Below are 26391 nucleotides of genomic sequence, written 5' to 3'. Positions count from 1 at the left end.
TGCCTTTTAAATAGGAATCTATAATTAATTCATCCCTGGTTGTTCAAACTTTTTTTTTTAATAGGTCAAATAGCAAATAAATGATAGAATTAGAAAAATAACCCTTTTGCCAAAGCCAATGTAATAATTAATTGCAACACAGCTAATTAATAGATAATCAAATTAGGTAAAAGGCATTAAGTAAATTTGTTTCTTAGGGGAATCAGATCAATTTCTTGTGCTAAAGTATTAGCCCCACTGTTTTTCTCTCTCTGAGATAATGACATTATTTGCTAAATTCAAAGGGGAAACAGATCTTTATAATAAAGAGATCTATTGGTCACAACCTTAACAAAATAGCCAAATCTGCTGTCACTACTAGTGGGACTCACTGATATCATGTGCTGCCTTTTGCAAACATGAAGCCCACAGTCTCACCTGTCAAGTGTTCTTGCTAAAGCATTTAACCTGCATCCAATTCAGTCTTCAGCTCCAAGTTTTAGTTTATAAAATACAGGGGCCAGGTGTGGTGGCTCATACCTATAATCCCAGCACTTTGGGAGGCTGAGGTGGGGTCAGATCATGAGGTCAGGAGATCGAGACCATCCTGGCTAACATGGTGAAACCCCATCTCTAGTAAAAAAAAAATACAAAAAAGTTAGCGGGGCATGGTGGCACACAACTATTAATTTCAGCTACTTGGGAGACGGAGGCAGGAGAGTCACTTGAACCCAGGGGGTGGAGATTGTGGTGAGCCGAGATTATGCCACTGCACTCCAGTCTGGGTGACAGATTGAGACTCCATTAAAAAAAATAAAAAAGAAAATGAAAAAACAGGAAGAGGAACAAGTTAAATAATATCACAAAGAAAGAATTAGACAAAACTAAAATTTGGAACATTCTTCAAGATAACTGACCCAGATTCGTGAAAGATAAATAAATAAAAAGAAGTGGAACTGTTGTAGACTAAAATAGATGTAAGAAATATGAGAACCAAATGCAGTTAATGAGTTTTAAGAGATTCAAATCTAAAGAAAGTAATTGTAAAATATTTATTGCAGACAACTCAGGAAATTTGGAAAGGAATTGGACATGAGATGAGATTAGGGAATTATTGCTAGTTTTCTTAGATGTGATAAACATGCTGGAGTTCTATAAGAGATGCCCTTGTTTTTAGAAGACAGTACTAGAATATTTAAGGGTGCACTTTCATGAGACACATGAAAAATGTTAGCAAGTGTTGAATCTATGTAGTTTATTTTAAAAAACTTTTCTGTGTCTTTAAAATTTTCATAATGAAGAACTGGAGCAATTTTTTTTTTTGAGACAGAGTCTCACTCTGTCACTCACGCTGGAATGCAGTGACGCAAATCTTGGCTCACTGCAACCTCCGCCTCCTGGGTTCAAGCGATTCTTGTGCCTCAGCCTCCTGAGTAGCTGGGGTTACAAGCACTTGCCACCACACCTGGCTAATTTTTGTATTTTTAGTAGATACAAGATTTCACCATATTGGCCAGGCTGGTGAACTCCTAATTTTAGGCTGTCTGCCCACCTTGACCTTCCAAAGTGCTGGGATTATAGGCATGAGCCACTGTGCCCAGCCTGGAGCAATATTTGAAGCTAAGCTATGGCAGTGATGTATTGCCTATGTTCTTATTAGTTAAGAGCCCTTAAAATGTTCTAGTCAAAACTTGATGAGGATTGCTCTAAATGGAGAAGAACACAACTCAAAGAAAATTTGTTTCAAAGCAGAAAGACACACATATGGCAAATGGCATTGTCCTAAGTTACTATGTCTAAAAACTGCTTTACATTTTACAGGGAAAAAAATACAGATTTTAGAAGATTATGTGGGGAAGTTAGAGTAGATGAACTTATTTTCCAGTGTTCAAAGTGTCCAGGATCAATCTCATGTTTTCAGCAACAAAGATAAAACAAATGGATGGAAGTTGATCAACAGAGATGTTGCTGTTTTTCTCTCTCTGAGATAATGACTTGCCATTCATGCCTAGGGATATCCCACATCCTATACCCCTTCTCTTGCATTTCTCCTGAGAAGTCTGAGTTCATCTCTCTTCTCATTGGGGCTTTTGTAGTCCTGGTATTTCTTTCCACCCATAATCTCTCTCATTCAGCATGACATGAAGAGGAACTCCAGTGGAAAAGATTATGTTATTCAGTTAGAAAGCCTTATATACTTTACCTACTGACCCTGAATTTGGGAACAAGATTTTTAATGTTTTCCCAGCTTTAAAGTGAAGAGAGAAATATGTCCCCTTACCTCTTTTTTACAATTTTATTGTGTTTTAGGTTTTGGGGTACATGTGAAGAACATGCAGGATCGTTGCATAGGTACATACATGGCAATGTGGTTTGCTGCCTTCCTCCCCATCACCTATATCTGACATTTCTCTTTTTGTTTTTATTGGGGTGGAATCTCGCTGTGTCACCCAGGCTGGAGTGCAGTGGCATGATCTCGGCTCACTACAAACTCTGCCTCCTGGGTTCAGGCAATTCCCTGTGTCAGCCTCCTGAGTAGCTGGGATTACAGGTGTCTGCCACCATGCCCAGCTAATTTTTTTGTATTTTTAGTAAAGGTGGGGTTTTGCCATCTCAGCCAGGCTGTTCTTGAACTCCTGATTTTGTGATCCACCCGCCCCAGCCCCCTAAAGTGCTGGGATTATGGGCATGAGCCACCACAACTGGCTAGTGTATTCTTTCTAGAGAATTTATTTGAGCATATACTGGGCTAGACACTGGGCTGGTTGATTGAAGGAACTTTGAGGTCTAGAGGAATTGTTAGATGTGAGCATTCTATAGTAGGCATAATAACTGTCTGTGAATATGGAAATGGTCCACCAATCTCAGGCCTTAGATTAAGTTTCCTAAAAGAGTTGATATCTCACTTGGTATTGAAAGATTTAGTAGGAGCTAAGTAAGTAGAAAAAGATAATCAAGACACTGTGAGAAGATGGATTTATACACTAAGGCAATGAGGTTTATGAGTATGGTTCATTCACTGAAGTCGCACTTTGGACAGAATCAGAGGTTTTGGTAGAACCAGGGTATAGAGGTGGGTAAAGATAAGAGCTGAGGAAAGAAAAGTTAATAGGAATGAGATCGTAAAGGGCCTTGTCTCTCTGGACTTTTTTCTTGGCAATGAGAATTTCACAAAGCCTCTGACTCAGACAGCAACATAGAAGATTGTTAGAGATAAGATGCAGAATCTGGGACTTTATCTTTCATATTTACATTCTCAGAGCCAAATACAACTCATAACTTATAGTAGATGTTCACCTCTGAAATTTGAGGCAATAATTAACTGGGGTACCAAAGTCAATCAAACACTCCAGAGATATTCAGTACTATTCTAAAAATTGAATGTAAATGGGACAGGTTTGTTTATTGTAACTTGCTTTTTTAAAAAAATTATGTTTTGAGGTCTATTTATACAAATCCATATAAATCTCTTTCAGCCTCTGCTGTGTTTTATCTTATCTCATTTTTATTTTAATATTTAAGCTCAGTTTTTAGATCCTGTTCTGATTTGTGCTCAGGTACTGTCATATTATATAAAACTCTCATTATGTGGAAGAAAGGGATGGCTGCGGGATTATGAAACCTGGCCTAGAGATGCCTAAGAGGCTGCCCAGTCCAGATTCTTCTCTCCTGAGAGGAGCAACATGAAGCCCACAGAGCTTAAGTGACTTGTACAAAGACACCCCGCCAATTAGCAGCACAGTTTGTGCTGGAGCCTTTGTGCTGTCAGCATTGCTTGGGTTTGTAGGTGTTCATACTGTGCACAGGGGCAAAGTACTTCCAGTATCCTTTGAAAAGACAGACATTTGATTTATGGAAACATTACTTATCTCAGTGTCATGTTGTAGTAAACAAGATTGTGGAGAGGTGTCAGCAAGGAAAATTAATCTCACTCAAGCTAAAAATAAGTACTCTTGACAATTATGTTTGTTTTATGCTCATAAAACAAACGAATAATCATATGCAACATCATTGCTTTTAGAACATTTTTCTTGTCTTGGGCAGGCTGTACTAGGCCAAAGACCAGGCCGGTTTTCCCAAGAGGGCTTTGTAAGTAAGCATTGGTTCCATAAAGCCAAGCTAAGTTCTTTAAAAGCATCCGGTCATATCTGATTAAATGAATATCATTCTTAATAGGACATGGCAGACCGGACCTGGGTTACATAACTAATGTTTTCAATTATGCCCTGGCAAGAAGGATGGCAGATTCTTATTGAAGTTACGCAAATAACTATATCGCCAAAACGTATATATACGTTCTAATTCAATAAGCAGATTCAGTAAGAATTTTTGAACTCCAGAGGGATCAGGCAGGGAGAATTAGAGGTCATTTACAAGTAATTCATTTCAGTTTACAAAAGCAGAGTTTACAACATTATTATAATGTATGAAAAGCTTAAGAGAAAGGAAAAAAGGCTTCCTTATATATAAGGAAAATAAGACGTTAAAATAACATCATAGGCAGGTAGGTAGTGCCTAAAAAATAAAAAAATAAAAATAAAAATAACATCAACAGTACTTAAACAAAAACGACTATCATCCCTCACCAAACCATTTAATCCTATGTAATTCATTCCTATTCCACTGGATCTTGGGTTAGTCATCTCATGAAATTGTCTGCTTCTCAACAAAAGTTCTGGAAATTTTGACTAAGTCCATGGATATGGACTCAAAGTTTTTAAAGCGATGCCATCAGAAACGTGAACCCAAAAAAAATTACAACCCTTTATTGAGGGGCTCTGAGCAGCCCTCCTTCATAGAAGATGAAGCATTCTTGCCTATAGCTCATTACAGAAAGCTTTCAGGGAAGCATCAAAGCAAAACATGCTAACAAAAATATCTGTAAATGACAACAGACTTAAAATGGGTGTCTTTTATTTGTTCCTTATAATTTTCAAAAGTGAAAGACTAGGAAGTCATAACAAGAATAATATATTCGGTGAGAAAATTTGTTGTTTTCTGTGACATGCAAAACAAAACTATAAAATCAATCCCCCAGAAGTTTAGACAAATTATTTATAAATGTAATCATTAGGCCCATTTCAAAGAATACAGACAACATTATATCTAATTTACAACAATAAATAGGCACAGCAAAAGTCTTGATGTAATTATTCAGAGACACAATATACTCTGAATATACCAAGCATGTGATAAGAATATCAAGAAACAAGATTTAGTAGGTCTGGAGTAGGTCCTAAACATCTATTTATTAATATAACTGTGCGAGTAGGTGAGGGAAATTCCCAATTGAAAAACACGGTTCTAAAACATGCTAGCTTCAGATTAAAGAAGGATTAACTAAAGGTATGGTTAATAACCTAAGCCATTGTTGTCTGATACCAGGCAAAACGCAACATAATCAATGCTTTTTATTTAATTTAATTTTTATTTTATTTATTTTTTATTTTCGGGATGGAGTCTTGCTCTGTCACCCAGACTGGAATGCAGTGGCATAATCTCGGCTCACAGCAACTTCCATCTCCGAGGTTCAAGCGTTTCTCCTGCCTCAGCCTCCCCAGTAGCTGGGATTACAGATGTGCGCCACCATGCCCAGCTAATTTTTAATTTTTTTAGTAGAGACAGGATTTTGACATGTTGGCCAGGCTGGTCTTGAACTCCTGACCTCAGATGATCTGCCCACCTCGGCCTCCCAAAGTGCTAGGATTACAGGTGTGAACCATCATGTCCAGCAATCAATATCTTTTAGTACATTATTTTAGTCAGGGAGATATTATTAATATACCAATGAAAGACATCCAGTTATATGGGCAATTAGATTTCCCTTTAATTGACAGAGATATACATAGCCATTACAATAGTTTTTTTGTTTGTTTGTTTTCTGTTTTTTGAGGGTCTTGCTCTGTCTCCCAGGCTGGAGTGCAGTAACCTCATCATGACTCATGACCTCCTGGGCTCAAGTGATCCCCCCACCACAGCTTCCCCAGTAACTGGGACCGCAGATATGCACCACCACACCTGGCTAATTTTTGTGTTTTTTGTAAAGACAGAGTTTCACCATGTTGCCCACACTGGACTTGAACTCCTTGGCTCAAGCGATCCTCCCACCTGAACCTCCCAAAGTGCTGGGATTATAGGTGTGAGCCATCACAACTGTCTGTGATAGCAGTGTTAAAGTGTCACCTTTACAGGTTGCTGTTGGCATGTAACTCCTTAGTGCCAAAGTTTATACATCCTAGTGAGGGCTGTCCTCATGAGAACCACGCTGGGAAAGTCTTAACATTGCAACAGCCAGACCCATGTTGCTCAAAAGAGGTTTCACATCCCTCTGTTCGAGTCATGGAAACATCTATTGGAAGATGGATTTTCTTGAGGAACTACATTTCAGTCTAATGAATAAGGCAGGGATAATATATCTGGATAATGTAATTTTTGGCCAAAAGTGACTTGTGATGAAAAGTTTTGATACTCATTTTCTGGTATCATTAGTGAGTTTCTATTGAAAGCAATTTTGAATAATGGCAAAATATTTAAGTAAGTGTAGCATTTCCCAGTGACTTTAAGGAGGAAGATCAAACTGGACAGATGACAGATCACTTGAAGGAACACAAAAGGAAGAAGCAGAAGGAGATTGGGAGGAACATTTGTTGAGAAGCGTAGAAGATAGGAATTTGGAGCACAAAATTCATTCAAGAGATGTTCTGGAATTTTCTAATTTGAAACTACCAGATGGGTCATTACTGCAGGAAAGGGTATCACCCCTCACCAATTCACTTAGTCTTATTTAATTAATTCCAGTTCCACTTGATCTTGGGTTAGTTGTCTCATGAACCCATCTGCTTCTTTTTTTTTTTTTTTTTTTTTTTTTTTTTGAGACGGAGTTTCGCTCTTGTTACCCAGGCTGGAGTGCAATGGCGCGATCTCGGCTCACCGCAACCTCCGCCTCCTGGGTTCAGGCAATTCTCCTGCCTCAGCCTCCTGAGTAGCTGGGATTACAGGCATGTGCCACCACGCTCAGCTAATTTTTTTGTATTTTTAGTAGAGACGGGGTTTCACCATGTTGACCTGGATGGTCTCGATCTCTTGACCTCGTGATCCACCCGCCTCGGCCTCCCAAAGTGCTGGGATTACAGACTTGAGCCACCGCGCCCGGCCCCATCTGCTTCTTAACTAAAGTTCTTGAAGTTTTGACTAAGCCTGCTGGTATGGTCTCAGTTCTTTTAGCAATACCATCAGAAACCTGTACCCTAAAGTTTCTAGCATGTAATCCTTCACGATAGGCCTCTGAGCAGTCATTCTTCGTGGAAGGTGACACATTCTGGCCTGTAGTTGAGCAGAGCTGAGCAGTCTGACATGTAACTTCACTGAGAATCAGACCGCAGAGTTCAAGGAGAACTTCCAGCCATTTGACTGAATGGGTGATGGTAAGGTCCTCACAGCCAGTGTGGGGACATGACCAGGGCCCTGGGCCAGATGTGCTCCAGGTCCTGGGGAATCTCAAGAGTGAAGAGATGAATGTGAAGGTACTGGACTTTGAACATTTCCTGCCCATGCTGCAGACTGTGGCCAGGAATTAGGACTAGGGTGCCTAGTCTTAGGATTATGTCTGAGTTCAAGGATTATGTGGAAGGACTTTGGGTGTTTGAAAAGGAAGAGAATGGTGCCATGATGGGCATAGAAATCTGGCAAGTCCTTGTCACACTGGGTGGGAAGATGACAGAGGAAGGATGCTGGCGGCCAGACGTGAGGACAGCAATGGTTGTCAACTCTGAAGAGCTCATTTGTGTGGCGATGAGTGACTGGGCACATTCCCAGCATCCCCCAAGCCCTATCCCTTGCCTTGTGTGGGACTGTGTATCTACCCCCGAAGGCTCTCTGGTCACAGCATCCTCCCCATCTTGTCTCTCTTGGATGATGTTTGCCATGAGCATTCACCAATAAACTTGCTCTCTGTTCCCTCCAACCCAAAACCCTCACACAAACAAACAAAAACTACAAGATGAGCAACAACTTGACTTTCTAGATATTAAAATATATCCTATAAGCTACCCTATAATATACAGTGATAAAAGTAGTAGTATATTGGCCTTGGAACTAATACAACTAATACAAACATTCAGAACACGCATTGACTGGGGAATGCTTGAGTAAATTATTATATATTTAATATGAAGCAGATGTTAAAAAGAATGATTCAATTAACCTGGACAAATGTCCATGGTACATTGGGCTAGAAATGAAGTGGTGCGTACTGTGTTCCTATTTCTGTTTCAAAACCACAAAAACAAAAGAAAAATGGCAACCAATTCTACCCTAAAATAACCTTTATGTATTAGGATAAAGAGTTACCCTATCACATTTTTGATACTGATTATCACAGGAGTGGGATTGGAGGGTGTGTATATGGCTTAATTTGCTCCCACAAGCTTGCAGTGCCTCTGTAATAAAAAATATCCTGATATTTTAAAAGGCTGGGACCCATTTTGTAAATTAAGAGAGCATCAGGGAGGAGGTATAGACCTAGTTCTTCCCCTAACTCACAATGTGACATTTTCTGCCTTTATTTTCCTGTCTCTGAAGTGTGGGTGGTAATGACTGCCCTCCCTACTTAGTGAAGATAAAATGAAAGATGAAGACAAATATAGTTTGAATAGTTAAGACATTGAAATGCAAGCTATTGTCCTCAAGAAAATTCTCAAACACTCTCACTTTACATAATGCAGGTGACAAAATCACCCGAGGAAACATCATCCCTTCCCAATGGTGATGTAGTGGGAGAGGCACCCAGCACTGCAGAGGTAAGCACTGGTATCTTGAGCCATAATCCCTATGTCAGTTTCCTCAAGACTGTCTATTTTCTCAAGAATGTCTGCCTGGTCCTAATCTTTCTCTCTCTCTCTCTCTCTCTCTCTCTCTGTCTCTCTGTCTCTCTCTCTGTCTCTCTCTCTCTCTCTCTCTCTCTCTCTCCCTCCCTCCCTCCCCTCCTCTCTCTCCCCCCATCTACCCATCCATCTATCATCTGTCTATTATCTATCCATCTATCATCTGTATCTATCCATCTGTATTAGTCTACTTTCATACTGCTATAAAGAACTGCCCAAGACTGGGTAATTTATGAAGGAAAGAGATTTAGTTGACTCACAGTTCAGCATGACTGGGGAAGCCTCAGGAAACTTACAATCACGGCGGAAGGTGAGGGGGAAGCAAGGAACCTTCTTCACAAGGGAGCAGGAAGGAGAAATGCCAAATGAAGAGGGAAGAACCTCTTATAAAACCATCAGATCTCATCAGAACTCACTCACTATCACAAGAACAGCATGGGGGAAACTGCCCCATGATTTGGTTACCTCCACTGGTCTCTCTTGACTTGTGGGGATTACGGTGATTATAGGAATTATAATTAAAGATGAGATTTGAGTGGGGACACAAAGCCTAACCATATCATCATCATCTATACATCTATCCATCCATCCATCTATCCATGCATCCATCCATCCATCCATCCATCCATCCATCCATCCATCCATCCATCCGTCTGCCTACCTGCCTATCCATCTGTCCATTCATCGACCCATTCGTCCTTCCATCCATCTATTTGTTTACATATCTCTCTACATTATCCATCCATCCATCCGTCCATCCGTCCGTCTGTCCATCAGTCCATCCATCCATCCATCCATCCAAGCATCCATCTATGTATGTTTACCTGTCTACTTTATCTGTCTACCTTATATATCTTCTTAATTTTTAATCTCTAAAATTAAAAGACCCCCTCCATACAAGTGATAGAAAACACTGTGTAAAGAAAGAATTCTTTGAATTTCTCCTTATCAGCCTGAAGTGGGTGAATTGAAACTCCTCACTTAGACAGTTTGTTGCCCTGCAGTGCACATAGGTTGGATCTTTGATTTATCCCAGTCAACATTTTGTGATTTAGAGATCCTATGCTCTAGTTGCTAAGTGACCTAATGAATGGGCAGTCTGTGTTTGCTTCATTTACATACCATATGTCTAAATAAGAAAGCCACAGCAGGTGTGGCCTATTTTTTGTTTTTCTGAGGGGAGCTCATATCCTGGGTTTCCTTTGTGACCAGGGATCAGAGAAGGCTGAAGAAGGTGAAGAAACTGAGGCACAGAAAGAGGGCAATGAAGATGCAGGCAATCTCTCTGAAGCCCAGGAGAAGAATGTGAGTGTTCACTTTTTCACAGCAGTTTGACTGGACTCACTGCTGTTCAATAGAGACTTTTGCAGGGCTTGTACAACTTGACTCTGGACACAAGCAATGAGAAAGAGTGAGGAGCTGAGAGTTCAGCCAGGGAGGAAGCAGGTAGTTTCCACTGATAAGCACTGGGGTCCCTGTGCAGAGAGGTCTAAAGGGAAGACAAAGGAAGGAGCCTGAACCTGGGCCTGGAGGGAGCCGGCTAGTCAAGGCTTGGAGAATTTGCTGTGGTGTTGTTATGGCTAGATTAGGTGCATGCCCTTTATAAACAAGGGACCTTTCTGCTTGGTCATGATTAACGACAGACTCCTAGCTTACACCCACCCAGGAGCCCTGCCCAGTGGGGAAACATAGCTAAGGGGGTGCAGTATATCTGGGGGAAGACAACAGGAACTTGAAGATAACAGGAACTCCTTGGGGAGGGAAACTGACACTCAGTTAATGTAAGTTCAGTTAGGGAAATAGCAGATCCTGATGAAGTCACACTATTAATTCTAAAGGGGTTCCCCTGTAGAAGCAGCGGATAAGGAGTGGGCAATGTTGGGGAGACTGTGGTTCTGTGAATGCCAAGCTGAGATGATGGGGGTTGGGATGGGCCACTTATTCAAGGAGTTCTGAAAATGTGCTGGGAAGCCAGGTGCCAAGGAAGGAGCCTGGTGGGGCTGGGAATAGGGTGCAAGCATGGGTCTGGGCCTCCTTGGAGGAGAATCTCAGAGGGCTTCTCCATTGGATCAGTTGTAGCAAAGGCTGTTTTTTAAACTCTGATGGTTTGCTAATTTATTTATTCCAGGAGAGGTGTGAGAGCTTTTATGTGAGTTGGACCCTCATTTGGCAGATACAATGTAGCTAGAAAAGGGCTAAGACCCCCATCCACACTATGGGAAAAGGGGTGTGGGGCTGGGCATTGATTAGTCTTTACCTTAAAGAATTTAAATTAGGAGGGGCTAGGGCAGGAAATTCCCTGATATATAATAGACTTATATTTGAATTAGACTGCTATTTCAAAATGTTGATACTACAATTCTGAAGTTTTTGTTTTAAAGAAAGACAAATCTTCAGTCTTAACCTAGAAGTTGGATGGTGTTTCACAGCAGCCTACATAATAATTTTAAAACTAAATATAGTGACAATTTCATTATCTTTTAATTAAAAAATATCTGTTTCACAATTTGAACTTTGCATGAGTTGGCTAATGTACCCTTACAGTCATGTTGATTAATACTTTGATGTTGTTTGCTTCTTTTAAGACATAGAGACAAAGATGAAAAGCATTACACCTAGCCCCTTTCTCCCATGAGACCAGAAGGAAGGTAGCATTTTTATAATCAGATCCTGCCTCCTGTAGCCAGGGTGGGCTTTGCTTCAGCTTCTCAGGCACTGGGGTGTGTTAGTTCTATGAAGTGATGAGTCACCCAGCTTGGTGTAGCACAAAGAACAAGTCACAATTCATATCCTGGCTTTCAGCCATGCTTATGGGAAGGAATAAAAACAGTTTTAAACATTTTATTCTGAAATAACTATAGACTCACAGGAAGTTTAAAAAATAATAGAGTCTTGTGTGCCCTTCACCCAGTTTCCACAAGGGTTGACATCTCATCTGGCCTTAGTACAATAATGAAACCAGGAATGCGACTCATTGGTGCATTTCTGTAACTAGATGACAAACCAGACCAAGTTTCTACCTTTTTAAAAAACCTGCCTTCATTTGTGTGTTAAAAACAATTGTAATGTGTGCAGTAAGAACATAAAACAAGCAAAAAACTTTTCTCCAGCACCTGGCAATGTTGATTGATAAACCAGGTAAGTGCCTAAGTCAGGGGCATGCTCATCTGATCTCTGCGATTAAACATGCACACTCAAGACACACTTGTAGGCACTCCTACAATTTTGTTTATTGGAAAGGAATATTTACCTAATGTTTGACATTGATTAAAACAACCAACAGAAATGGAAACAAAAACTGTTATCTTCTTTAATGATATGACCACCTCCCCAGCCTTCAGGGTTCTTAAACACAAGATGCCAAGATGCCAGTTCTCTCCTTGATAATGGATTGAGGCAGGAGGACTTGGGAGGTCAGGAAATGAACACTCCACTTCCTATGGAAAGACCATTCCTTCATCCCTAGGAAGATCTTACCTGTAACTTTAGGAAATAGGGGAACTTATGGAGCCTGCTGGCCTGATGACCCAGGGGAGGGGTGAGGAGCAAAGGAACCTTTGCCTCAGGAGTAAAGGAGAAAAACAGAAAGTCAGTTCAGCTTCTGGGCAATCTCTAAGAAACAAATTGCAGGCTGGGACATCATGAGAACTTTAGAAAATACTGGAAATGTTGGCACCTTGTGAAGGTTTGGTTTTTTTTTTTTTTGATATACAATTATTTAAAATTGTATGTTTTGTCAACCCTGTCTGAAAGTCATAGGGCCCTTGCATGGCAGACAACATGATTATGGACTGTAATCACCCTTCTTGGCTTCCTCCAATAGCAGCTTTGAGAAAAGTTTCAAGGGGCAAACATTGGTGTAGGTTTGTGGGAGGAGTCACAGGTCTCTCGGGCTGGGTCTCTGCAGTGCCTGAAGCTCAAGAGGACTCTGCCTCTGCCCTCTGTTCTCCAGCCGCTCTGAGGCTGGCTGCCCTCGCAGGTCACTCTGGGCCAGCCCTTTGCTATCCCCCACGCCTGCCACCTGTCCCCACTGAACGCTGCCTGGCACGCAACACCACTGACACCTGTTCTTAGTTCTGGCCACGTACCACCTCTGCGGTCTGCTTTTCTGGCCAAGTTTCCAACAAAAATAGCTGCTGTGGAAGGTTCTAAGACTTCCCACTTCTGAGGTTTCTTTCTTCTGGCTTTCTCTGAAAAACAAGGTGAAATTACTTTAAGGTGTATGCTTCCTCAAATGATAATTATGTGAGATCTTGGCTTAATTGACCGGGTGATTATAATTATCTTAAAAAAATGCTTTGTGAATATAATTACTTGCCAATCATGAAAGTCAATTCAAGCATTTTACATAGATGACCTTAAAGATCTGCCTAATTCCAATACTTTATAATTCTATGAACCAAGGTTGGAAGTTAAATTATTTTTATTTATTTATTTTGGTTTATTTATTTATTTATTTATTTTTCCAAGACAAGAGTCTTGCTCTGTTGCCCAGACTGGAATGCAGTGGCATGATCTTGGCTCACTGCAACCTCCACCTCCTGGGTTCAACCGATTCTTCTGCCTCAGTATCCTGAGCAGCTAGGATTACAGGCACCCACCACCACGCCCAGCTAATTTTTATATTTTTAGTAGAGACAGGGTTTCACTGTTTTGGCCAGGCTGGTCTCGAACTCCTGACTTCATGATCCACCCGCCTCAGCCTACCAAAGTGCTGGGATTACAAGTTTGAGCCACTGTACCTAGCCTTTTATTTTTTTTTTAAGACAGAGTCTCATTCTGTCACCCAGGCTGGAATGCAGTGGCACAATCACAGTGGGCTTGAGTTATCCTTCCACATCAGCCTCTTGAGTAGCTGGGACATAAATGCAGGCCACCACACCCACCTAATTTTTATATTTTTTATAGAGATGGGGTCTTGCTGTGTTGACCAGGCTGGTCTTACACTTCTGGCCTCAAGTGATCCTTCCTCCTCAGCCTCCCAAACTGTTGGGTTTACAGGCATGTGCCACCACACCCAGCCATTATTTTTGAAACAAATATATCCCACCTCATTCTGAGGGGGATTTGAAGCTGAGCTGGAGTAGCGTTACATAAATGCATTCATTCAACATTTTATGGACAGATTGAGTGCTGCCATGTGCCAGGCAGGATTCCATAAACTGCGGAGGGAGCAAGGAAAATGACAGTCACTGCTCCCACAGAGCTTATGTTCCGGGAGAGCTTGTGATGGTAATATCCAAAGTTCTTCCAAGCTTACTTGTCCTTTAGAGGCTAAGTATTTTTATGCATTCTCTGAGCAATCACTTTCCCTGCTTAACATAGCTTTCAAGAAATTAAGGTCAATTAAAAGGTTGATAAAGAGTGCTAGGGGCTGGGCGTAGTGTCTCACACCTGTAAATCCCAGCACTTTGGTAGGCTGAAGTGGGTGAATCCCTGAAGGTCAGGAGTTTGAGACCAGCCTGGCCAGCGTGGTGGAACCCCATCTCTACTGAAAATACAAAAAATTAGCCGGGTGTGGTGGTGGGCACCTATAATCCCAGGTACTCGAGAGGCTGAGGCAGGAGAATTGCTTGAACCCAAGAGGCGGAAGTTGCAGTGAGCTGAGATTGCGCCATTGCACTCTAGTCTGGGCAACAAGAGCAAAACTTCATCTCAAAAAAAAAAAAAAAAAAAAAAAAAAAGAATTCTAGGTTCCTCTGTAGTTTTGCTAGCTAACTATGAAAGTTGAAACTTATATTCCTATAAGACTTCCTACTGCCCCCCCAGGCTAGCTCTACGGTTGACCTTATTTTTAATAGTGTGTATGTGGTTAATTCATTTGTTTCAGCTGAATATATAGTTAATAAAAATAATTGGATTCAGAAGAATGTAAAACTCTACATAATCAATAATTCTATGCTACATATAATGAATTTTAATCTGATCCTTTGTGAAGAAGAAGAAAATTAATGTTCTTTGAGATCCAAAGAGTTACTAACAGATTTCAAGTGTTCCTCTATCCAATCATGAACACATATTTATTGAGCTTGTTTGCTGGTTCCAGACAGTGGCCTGGAGTGGCCAGACATTTCCCAGAGATCCAAAAATGAATAAGACACAGGTTATACCCCTAAACACACAGACTAGTGAGGGAGACAGATAAGTAAATTTATGATTATGGGAGCAAATGAGAAGGTCCTTAACTCAGCCTTGTGGGTTAGGAAAGTCTCCTTGGAAATGTTTTGAGCACATCCTGGAAGGTGTGGGCAATGTGAGAAAATTGCATGTGACTCAGGATGGCTGAAGTAGAGTGATGCGGGATGAGGCCAGAGGGGTTTGTAGAGCCTGACGGCTTTTTCACTCTTTTAAGGAGGCGCGTTAGTTTCTTCTCACACTGCTAATGAAGACATACCTGAGAATGGATAATTTATAAAGGAAAGAGGTTTAATAGACTCACAGTTCCACGTGGCTGGGGAGGCCTCACAATCATGGCAGAAGGCAAAGGAGAAGCAAAAGCATGTCTTACATGGTGGCAAGCAAGAAGGCTTGTGTAGGGGAACTCACGTTTACAGAACAATCAGATCTTATTCACCACCACAGAACAGCATGGGGGAACCTTCCCCCCCCACCCCCCCCCCACCCCCGCCATGATTCCATTATCTCCACCTGGCCCTACCCTTGACACATGGGATTATTGTAATGCAAGGTGAGATTTGGGTGGCGACACAGCCACACCCCGTCAGGAGGGTAGGGTGTCCTGAGGAGACGGAAGTTTCTGAAGATGAGGGTAGCACAGTCAGGTTGGTTGCTTTCTGGAATGATCTCTCTGGCTGCAGTCTGGAGCACAGATTGCAGATGAGAAAGACAAGAAGAGGTGATAATCACTCCTTACGAGCTTCCTTGAGCAACCCAGGGAGCAAAGATGGCAGTCATGGCAGAGGAGGGGCGGGACATGGGCAGGATTAGGCAGGATTAAAGAGGCACGATCAACACGTCACTGTGAAAGCAACACCTGGATTTTGCAACAAGTGTCACTTTTCTGCACATTATTTGAGTGCCAAAACTTGGGGTGTCACCAGTGGTGGTTAACGTAGAGATTAGTTTGAAGATTCCTAGTGCTGAAAAAATCCTCTTGGCCTGCTTCAGACCTGGCCAGCACTGTCAAGCTTTCAAGTTCAGTTCCCGTCTCAGAAATATGAAGGTGGTGTTCTGGAAATAGCTAAAAACATGATGTTGGGCCAGGAGATGTGGCAGTGTGTTGGATTATCTATAACTTGCCTTCTGTGATTTTTAAAATTTTATTTTATAGACAGGGTCTTACTCTGTCACCCAGGCTGGAGTGCAGTGGCACAGTCAGAGCTCACTGCAGCCTCAAACTCCTGGGCTCAAGTGATCCTCCTGCATCTGCCTACAGATACCTGGCTAATTTTTAACATGTTTTGTAGAGATGGGGGAGGGTGTCTTGCTATGTTGCCCAGGCTGGTCTTGAACTCCTGGTCTCAAGTGATCTTCCCGTCTTGGCCTTCCAAAGTGCTGAGATTACAGGCATGAGTCGTTGCACTTTGCCATCTGTGATTTTGATTTTTCCATTATTAATCTTGAGAGGCAGCCTGGTAATGTAAGAAAAACACTTAATTAGGAATCAGTAGACTTGCAGTGAGTCCTAATTGTGTTGAATCCTTGTCCTGTGACCTTTGGCTTTGGCAAATGACTTCCCTGTGTGGCCTGAGTGTCCTCATCTGTCTAAACATGGTGCTGGGTGGAGAATGTATATGACTGAAAGATCACGTTCAGTGCCCCCTGTCGATGATTCCCTGAGGTCACTGCCTGAGTTGTGAGGCATTGGGAATTTTTAGGGACTGCTCTTAAGAACCACATCTCTCTGTTTGATTAAAGAAACTGTGGCACTCTGGCTCCAGGGAGGCTTATTGGACCATTCTGGGAAGGGATGGAAAACTTTTGTTTTCCTCTTAGAGGCATGTTTAGGAGATAGAACTTGCTTCTCTTGCTTTGATCTGGAGGAAGTAGAAATTCCAGTGAGTTGGTGGCTTATACAACAGATACCTATTTGAGCCTTGGGCGACCCCACCCACTCTTACCTTGCAAGTTTCTTTCTTTACCCAGAAATCAGTATTTACTATGTGATTAAGAAATATTACCATTTTGTTCCCATAGAGAAAAAGTTTTGACCTACTTTTATTAATTTGCTCAGGCCTGAAGTAAAGACATAGTTATAAGGGCATAAAGTCAGAAAAGACATTTTTGTTCAAATTTGTGAATTGCTTGCATATGGTCTGAATTTCGCTAGATAGCACTATCAATCTTTGGTATGCTTTTGAAATAGAACTGAATGTATTACTAAGCAGTATTAATAATTACTTACATTTTCTCAGGAGTACAAATGATGGGAAACTGTCTTTACTCTCACAATTATTTTAAGAGCTTGAAATATAATGTATGAAATAAGTAGGGATCACCCCGCTATCATATCTTTGCTATTCACATATTTTAGGGATAAACTAATGTGTTGTTCATTTTGATTAGCTTTATATTTTATTCTAGTTTGCTTGATTTTCAGATTCAACTTCAAATTTACTTGAATTATGTTTTTTTCTTTAATTTTGATTTATGGACGTAAGGAAGAAGAAGGAGAGACAGCCACAGAAGAGGTACGGTCTACCATCTTCAACAGCTGTGCCTAATCAGCTTAATAAAGACATCTTTTAGGTGGGAGGATTGTGGCTTTCAGCGTATTCTTAATAACATAAGAGAGGATGCAACCCACACATCCAGAAAATCCTCCTTTAGCCTGCTGAGAAGGGAAGTCAGTTGGAGACAAGGTCATCCGAGGGAGATGGAGAGAGAAACAGGGCTTGGCTGTGGACCCTATTCTGAGCCCCCTCTGGTGAAGGTGTCCGGTGGTTTCTCACTGATGTCAGGCCAGGTCGGGCCAGGGCACTGGCTGGAGATACCTGCTCCTGCATGGTAGTTAGTGGTGTTTTCATTGAGGGAGGGATTCCTACCTGTGTTTATATTTTTGGACATCTTTGGATTACTTTGTTTTTTTGTTGTTCATTTTTTATTTTTTTGAGATAGGGTCTCACTCTGTTGCCCAGGCTGGAGTGCAGTGGTGTGATCTCAGCTCACTGCAACCTCCACCTCCTGGGTTCAAGCGATTTTCCTGTCTCAGCCTCTTGAGTTGCTGTGATTACAGGCATAAACCACCATGCCTGGCTAATTTTTATGTTTTTAGTAGAGATGGGGTTTCACCATGTTGGTCAGGCTGGTCTCAAAGTCCTGATCCCAGATGATCCACCTGCCTTGGCCTCCCAAAGAGCTGGGATTATGGGCTCGAGCCACCACGCTGGACCTGGATTAATCACTTTTAAATGCTAGAGAACTAACGTAAAATTGTGAACACATGGGTAGTGAGAATAATTTACTAAGTCACGTGTGTCATCTGGATGTTTCAGCACAGGGTCATCAGCATTACAGGTGGTTCCAGATAGCAAAAGGAATCCCTCCAAATAAACTTCTGTTAACTTCTGAAATTACAAAATTCATGGTCTTCATAGAAAATTTTAAAAATGCAGATAAAAGAGGAAAATGAACATAGCTTTTAACCCTGGTTACCCAGAGATAACCACTCTAGCTATACACACACACACACACACACACACACACACACACACACACAATCAAATTTTGATGAATGCTCTTGTAATCTCCTTTATTTCATGGACTGTGTCTGTATTTGGGGAGGTAGTAAGTATAGATCTGCTTTATTATTTTAAATGTTAATATATCAAACCAACTCCTCTTCTTAGACCTAAAGATTATTTCTAGTATGTTCTATACCATGATTTCTAATTATTTATATATTTTCAATAATTATTTCTTTCATGTCTCTATTGCTAGGCCAGCTTCAAAATAGAATTTTAAAAATAAGATAAAAATATATTGTTAATTTGGAAGAGATTCCAGATTATATATATAGGCTGCTGATAGCTTTTGCTTGAAGAAATTAGCTTGTTACAAGAAAATATAACCAACTTGTGCATTTAACAGCTCACTGTGATAAAATTCGATTTGCTGAGATGCTTTTTGTATTTGATTCTTCTAACTGGATATATTACCTTCTTAATCTGTAAACCTTATTTGATGAGAATAGTTTGTTAATATGAGTGGAGACTATATGCTGAGGAGGAATGATAAAACCTTTAGAATTAAGGTATCATTCTAAAGCAACATTCCAAATTGAGGAGTCTGTATTTAGGATGATTGTGTGTGTGTGTGTGTGTGTGTGTGTGTGTGTGTGTGTGAGATATGTGTGGTGTGGTATATGTGTGATATATCTGTGAATGGTGTATGTGGTGTGTGGTTTGTGTGTGTGTGTGTGTCTATGATGTGTGTGGTATGGTGTATATGTGGTATGGAGGGTGTGTGTGTATATGTGGTGCGGTATGGTGTATGTGTGTGGTATATTTGTAGTGTATGTGATGTGTGTGGTGTGGTGTATGTGTGTGGTATGTGGTGTGTGTGGCGTGGTGTATGTGTGTTTGGTGTGTGGTGTGTATGTGTGTGGTGTGTGTTTGTGTATGATGTGTGTGTTCTGGTGGCGGTGTGTGTGGAGTTGTGTGTGCTGTGTGTCGTGTTTCTGTGGTGTGTGTGGTGTATGTGTGAGCAATATGTGTGTGGTGTGTGGTATTTGTGTGTGGTGTGTATGTGGTGTGTGTTTCTGGATGTGTGTCTGTGTTTGGGTGGTGTGAGTGCGGTGTGTATGCTGTGTGTCATGTGTGTGTTTCTGTAGTGTGTGTGGTGTGTATTTGAGCAGTATGTGTGTGATGTGTGTGGGTGTGGGTGGCATTTGTGTGGCATGTGTGGTGTGTGTATTTGTGTTTGTGGCATGTGTGATGTATTTGTGTGGCATGTGTGTGTGGTGTGTGCTTGTGTGTTGTGTGTATCTCTGTGTTGTGTGTATTTGTGTGTCATGTGTGTTTGCTGTGTATGTTTAGTGTGTGTATTTGTGTGTAGTGTGTTTGTGTGGTATATATGTTTGTGTGTTGTGTGTTGGGGTGTGAGAGGTCCTGACCTCTAGTCCAGCATTTTGCAGTCTTTTTCTCACTGTATCCTTGGCCCCGACCCTTCTTAATATTATTGTAATGTTTGTTAAAATAAGACGGAGGACATAGCCACGGAGGGCGTGGAAGGGGAAGCTGAGGAGGAGGAGGAAGCTGCAGAGGGAGAAGAGCCAGGAGAAGATGAAGATTCCTAGGCCTTTTCACGCTTCATTTCTTCAACTTTTCCAGGTAGCTACAGAATTCTGTCATTGAAAGCCTGCTAGTTACCATACTGTGTGCTATCTGTGGTACATTTTGCTTAGTAACAGGAGAAAGTAAATTCCAATTCAGAGCTGTCTGTCTCCTTCCAAAGCCCCGGTCTGTACCCCTGACTGGCGGGGACTAGCTCCTTTCTAGAGCTGAGGGGCCGCTGACCTTTCTTGGGTCTGTTTCTTGTGCACTAGGGCACAGAAGGCTATGGTTGATGGGATTTCTGGGAAAAAGTGCACCTTTGATGCAGGGAAGACTTTTGTTTTGTATTTACTTCCTCCCCTTCCTCTATATAAACTTTATTTGAGAGAAAACACAGCCAGTTAATCAGCATTTAATACACAGCCAGTTAATCACAATCCTTAATCAGCATTCTGTAACCTCAACCCCTGCACTGAATACGTGTACAACTATAGGGGGTGACTACTGATATTTCAGAATGATGGCAATAAATTATAACCTTAAAAATCACAAAGCTGGTGTTGATTCATGAAAGAAAGTTATTGTTACCACAGGTTTAGTCATAAGTGCTTGATATTCCATTTCCGTTTCGATTTCAGAACCCTCCTCTAGAAACATCGGGGAGCATGGTGAAGTCCCTTTAGGCATCTTTGACAAGTAAACTTTTGCTGTCTTGTGGTTTTAAACTTCCATCGATGATGGAAAATAATTATGTAATTCTTACTATTTTGATAAGTGCCACATATTAATTGACATTATTAAGTATTAAAAAGACAGTGGACTCTAATAATGAATATTGAGGACATGGATGAAAGCTTAAATATTGTGAGCCATACAGATAGGTCAGTATGTGTGAAAATCCCTAAAGACATTAAGTGCATTAGCCGGGCATGGTGGCTCACACCTGTAATCCCAGCACTAGGGAGGCTGAGGCACGAGAATCGCTTGAACCCAGGAGGTGGAGGTTGCAGTGAGCCAAGATCGCACCACTGCACTCCAGCCTGGGTGACAGAGTAAGACTCTGTCTCCAAAAAAAAAAAAAAAAAAAAAAGACATTAAGTGCTATAAAAATACTTGGTTTTACCTGACATTTGGCAAATACCTGGGTACATGTTATATGATGAATCTGATTGACCTTGAAATGGAATTTGAGGCGGTAGTTTATTCTCTAGGGCAGCACTGCTTATGGTTTTGCTCTGGAGCTATAAGGGTTTGAAAAAAATTTAAATCAAAAAAATTTTGTCTTTTTACCTCCCATATTATGCCTCCACTGAAAAGTTAAGACAGATTTTTCAACTGTTACTCTCAAGAGATTATGATAGAATATGCATTCATTATTGTCTAAATGAGTGACACTTATCAAACCAGTAAGAATTACAGAAAGATTTTCCATTGTTAGTAGCATTTAAAATTACAAGGCAGCAAAAGCTTACTTGTCAAAGATACCTAAAATGACTTCATCATGTTCCCCAGGCAGGTCTCCAGTTAAGGTCTATGATAAAAATTGGTGCCTGTACAAAGGGTGGGTAGAAAGGTTTATTTGGAGAAGCAAGAAGAAATCTTTGGTGCTCTTTAAAAATTGGCTGACAGATAGCAACGCACTTTGCACCGAAGGCCAATTTGAATAGTAGGGACGTCCCTTCTTAATAGGCTTATAAATAAAAAGCTAATGTAAAAAATCACTTCATATATTTTTAAGGCATCCTGGAGCTGGTGAGAGTAGCCATCACAGTTTGTTATTGGGCCATAAAGGTTTTGTCATTCATTTGCTTGAATGACAGAGTGAATGTGGCTCATGATTAGCTGTCTACCCAGGGAGTTTCTTTCATGCTGTGGACCCACAGACTTCTACTTTAAGGCCCTCTGCTTGTCACTTGGTTACAATTCCATTTCTAAGGAGTGGGTTGGGACTCATTTTCGAAACGAAGAAAACTGGCAAGCTTCAGATATTCTACCTGAAGAATGGTAGGAAATGAACAGATGCTGATATTTATCCTCATACCAGAAACAAAACAAAACAGCAAAGCCCACAGCAACAGACTTGTCGGTCCTGTTTAAATCCATGTCTGTTTCCTCGTGTGGAAATTTCTTTAAAAATTGTACAGTTTTAATGTTATAATTATAAAGAAATATTGAATGTGAAATGGCACAGCCGAGAGAGAATCTTTAATGTAGACAGATGGCTTCTTTACAGGCCGTTTCCAAAAAAGAAAGAAAAAAAGGCAAGTTACAGCTGTGGCTAGCACATTCTGCCTGTTTCTCTGATGGCTTCTAGTTTGGAATCCAGTCCCTAATAGTCTGTTGTGAGGTCAAAATGCCTGACAGTGAAGGAGTAAACAAGGCAGCAGCCTAAATTCCAGCCCCTGACTCTCGCAGAGAGTAGCCTTTAAAATGTGTCAGGATGCTGCAGTCAGGTATTCTGCAAACCATTTGGCTGCCAAAAACCAAACCCATCTCAAAGCTCATAGGTTATCCACGCATTTTATTTGAAAAGATGATTTTAGACAGAGCATGGCAATGAATGGAACTATGAAAGAATTCTCATTTCCCATAGTTAGAGAATTGGAGTCAGAATCTTTTTTGTTGAGATAGGGTCTCACTCTGTCACCCAGGCTGGAGTGCAGTGGTGAGATCATGGCTCACTGAAGCTTTGACCTCTCTGGTCTCAGGTGATCCTCCCACCTCAGCCTTTTGAGTAGCTGGGATTACAGACACACAGAGCTATGCCTGGCTAATTTTTGTATTTTTTGTAGAGATGGGGTTTCACCGTGCTGCCCAGGCTGGTCTGAAACTCATAGGCTCAAGGGATCTGCCCACCTTGGCCTCCAAAAGTGTTGAAATCACAGGTGTGAGCCGTCACATCTGATCTAGAATCTAAATTGATGTTTGAGTCCCAGGGCAAATAACGTCCAATATGAGACTGGATTCTACCTCCCAAAGGGTTGCCACTTACAGGTGTTGATCGACTTACGACCTATGCAACTTACGACCATTTGACTTTACGACCACAATCGCTAGCCACGACTGCTCCGCGTCTGGCAGCGCAAACGTTGCCCAGCTGGGCGTACGACAGTGCGGACCAGCTTCTGGCAGCACTACCATCTCCGCGTGCACCATTTCAACTGTACACAGAGCCTACTCAACTTACGACCAAGTCGTGCTTCGACCGTTCCGCGGTCCTGACCGTGGTCGTAAGTCAAGAGCACTACCTGTATTACTTCCTCTGGTGTAGCCACGAACCATTTAGAGCTCCCCCTCTTGGCCTAAGCTGTAAATTCGCCTGTTTTCCGTGAAAGCACAGTGGGAAATTATAATTGGAGATGTTGACGTCCTTATGGTATTTGATGTGTGTTTGTGCAGAGAAAAGATATAAACCCGGCTTGGTTTAAATTGAGACAAATATCCTTTTCTCCTTTCAGTGGGGAGCAAATGATGACTAGTGGTTTATAGAATAAAAGGCAACACTTTCCTTTATTGTACGTTAAGTGATATTGTGGTAAACATTTGGTGTCTTCCTTTAACAGTCTTGCCCTAATATTTGCCTTTTCTTTTAGAAAATGGAAGCTATGAAGCAACATTTCAAATGTCTCTCCACAAACCAAACTCAACAGAGTACTTTGGCTTGAAGTTAGCACACCTGGGGTTCCCTGAGGACTTGTACTACCTGACCTGGTTAGATGTACATGGATGTATCTCCTGAATCCTATGAAATTAAATGTGAAGACAGTTTATGCATACCTTCGACATTCTTGGCTTGTGAAGATTTTTTTTTTCTTTTTTGCTCTGCATGGCTAGACCATCTTATTAATAATACTCTGAAAAAAATGATTTCACATCACATGGAGGTTCTCTTTGTGATGCAACAATAGTATTTCTTCAAATGTGCCTCATGCTACTTATCTCAGAAATAGGTTTGAAAATGAAGTGCTTTCCAGAGAACCGTCATATAAATAAAGATTAATAGAAAAGTATCTTGTTCCTAGGTGCATCATTTCATTATTTATAGTCTCTGGCTGCATATGCCTGAACTCCGCCTGTCTATTGCTAAGTCTAAGTCTACAGCAACACTTTTCTGTCTGCGTTGGGATGTATGCCTTTTATTGCACTGATTATTTGGTCCATGTTTTCAAATTGCATTGATTGCCTCGTTACATTGTATTTTTTATTACATGCTGTGCACATCATCTTTGAAGCCTTATCTCACTGTAACTCTATCATCCACTTGTGTGGGGATGATGGCAAGGAGGGATGATGGTAAGAACAGAAATTAACAACCCAATGCCCTTTACATATTTCCGAGCTGAAGGGAGTGGCTGCTTCTGTTTCTCCTGCTGTTGATTGATTTGTAGCCATGGCTGCGGAGCCGGCTCCTGTAATTTTCCTTCCTGTTGGCCAGGAGTGTGTGTTCACCTGCAGCTGATTCAGTGCCAATGACTTGTACACCAGGTAAGCTTGATAGCATTTCTCTGGTCACCTGCCCCGCCTCCGTTTACTGTAGATATTTTTTTTCCTTGTAAGATTTTGTTGATAAAACCCCCACCCTGCTAACTCCCTGCCTATGTGTGAGTCCTTGTGTTTTTGTAGCAAACATTGCTTCTGTATCATCAGAAGGGCTGTCTCCTTGCTGTGCTGTTTTCCCGTTTCATGTTAATTACGGCATTTCAACTTGGAGTGGCATAAACTTTCCCCTCGAGTCCACCTCTTAATTGTGCAGCCGAGTCTGTTGATGTCATTTCAGAATGCATTCTACAGTCGCAGAAGTCTCGTGGCTGTCATGAACTCTGGGAATCGGCTCTTTTCTTGTTACCCTAGTAGCAAAAAAGAGGCATTTTGAATAGAATTAGGTTATTTTGTTTTCTATCATTGAAGATGATAGAACGTTAAAAACATTTCTCCCTTTGCTTAAGATAAGGTAAAAGGCCATAGTAAAATGGAAATTTATATAATTGAAAATTTATTTCTACTTTAAATTTCATTGCATTAAATTATGTCCTATCTAAAAAACTGGCATAATTTTTACAACAACCTCCTACACAAATAGGCCTTAACCTTCTTGTTGCTCAGGGCTGACTTTTCTCTCTTTCATGATAGAGTAAGATGGAGAAACATTTAGCTAGGTGCCAATTTTTCTCCTATTTCTCTCTCTCTGTCTCTTTTTTTGAAATGGAGTATTGCTCTGTTGCCCAGGCTGGAGTGCAGTGGCACGATCTCAGCTCACTGCAACCTCCGCCTCCCAGGTTCCAGTGATTGTCCTGCCTCACCCTCCTGAGTAGCAATGATTACAGGCACATGCCATCACTCCCAGCTAATTTTCGTATATTTAGGAGAGACGAGGTTTTACCATATTGGCCTGGCTGGTCTGGAACTCCTGTCCTCAAGAGATCCACCCACCTTACTATTTCTCATGTTTTAAAAGTGAAAATAAATATCTATGCTGACAATAAGCAAAGATAAAAATCCAGACCACTTATTTAAGTTGAATTAATTTTTTCTTACATTGTTTTCCTGTAGTCAGATATATTAACACCTTAGGATAATATTTTTATTTGCTCTTGTTTCATATTCTTTAAAGTATCATTGAAATGCAAAAATCACTTAGATCAAGAGTACTCTATGAATGCTATCAATTCTCTTCTAGCTTTGGCTTCCGCTGTCTCTCCAACCTTCATGGTTAGTAATCCAATGGCACAGTGAGGAGAATCTCAAATATGGACTGTACGGTTAAAAAAGTCTGAATGCTTTTCAATATGGGAAGCTTCTAGAAACTAAGCAACATTGTGAATCTGTAAAAAAGAGTAACTCAAAAGAAAACCCCAAGTGAACAAGCAAAAATCATTTTGGGAAAATACAGAAGAGACCAGAGAAATGGAATAATTGCATGATGATCTGCAGTTTGAAGAGCTTGGTTTAGTAGTATAAGGGGGGCCTGAACACGCAAAACTACTTCCTTTTCTTTTTTTAATTAGAAAAGCAAATACGCAAAAATTTGAGTGTATTTTTTTTCCAGCCACTGAACAATACACTCTCCTTTCCCTTCCCTCCCCTCCCAGGATCCCTCTTGTTTCTTTGGACTGAAATCTTTCTTTGGTTTGTGGTTGTCTTTTTGAGTTCTTAGTTTCCTCAATGTCATGTGAAAGGTACAGGAAGAGAATGAACTGTATTGCCTGAAAATATTCTTGAAAAATATTTACGATTTTTTTTTTCTTTTTTTGGAGTCAGGATCTTGCTCTGTCACCCAGGTGGGAGTGCAGTGGTGC

General features: G+C 41.0%; 1 protein-coding gene across 3 annotated transcripts in view; it reads left to right on the top strand.

Annotated features, from left to right (window-relative positions):
• SH3BGR (SH3 domain binding glutamate rich protein) overlaps nucleotides 1-24105 on the top strand; it is a 62309-nt gene extending 38204 nt beyond the window's left edge. For all 3 annotated transcript variants that reach the window (XM_039480404.2, XM_010338257.3, XM_074389258.1), the window contains exons 4-8: nucleotides 8703-8777; nucleotides 10074-10166; nucleotides 17483-17512; nucleotides 20023-20152; nucleotides 23689-24105. In XM_039480404.2, coding sequence (XP_039336338.1) covers nucleotides 8703-8777; nucleotides 10074-10166; nucleotides 17483-17512; nucleotides 20023-20118 — 294 coding nt within the window. In that variant the 3' untranslated portion in view covers nucleotides 20119-20152; nucleotides 23689-24105. The remainder of the gene's footprint in view (nucleotides 1-8702; nucleotides 8778-10073; nucleotides 10167-17482; nucleotides 17513-20022; nucleotides 20153-23688) is intronic.
• Nucleotides 24106-26391: the final 2286 nt, after the last annotated feature.

Source organism: Saimiri boliviensis, chromosome 18 (genome assembly GCF_048565385.1).
Source record: "Saimiri boliviensis isolate mSaiBol1 chromosome 18, mSaiBol1.pri, whole genome shotgun sequence".
NCBI classification, from domain to species: Eukaryota; Metazoa; Chordata; class Mammalia; order Primates; family Cebidae; genus Saimiri; species Saimiri boliviensis.
The sequence above is the reverse complement of the archived record's forward strand: the minus strand, read 5'-3'. Positions and strand labels throughout refer to the sequence as shown.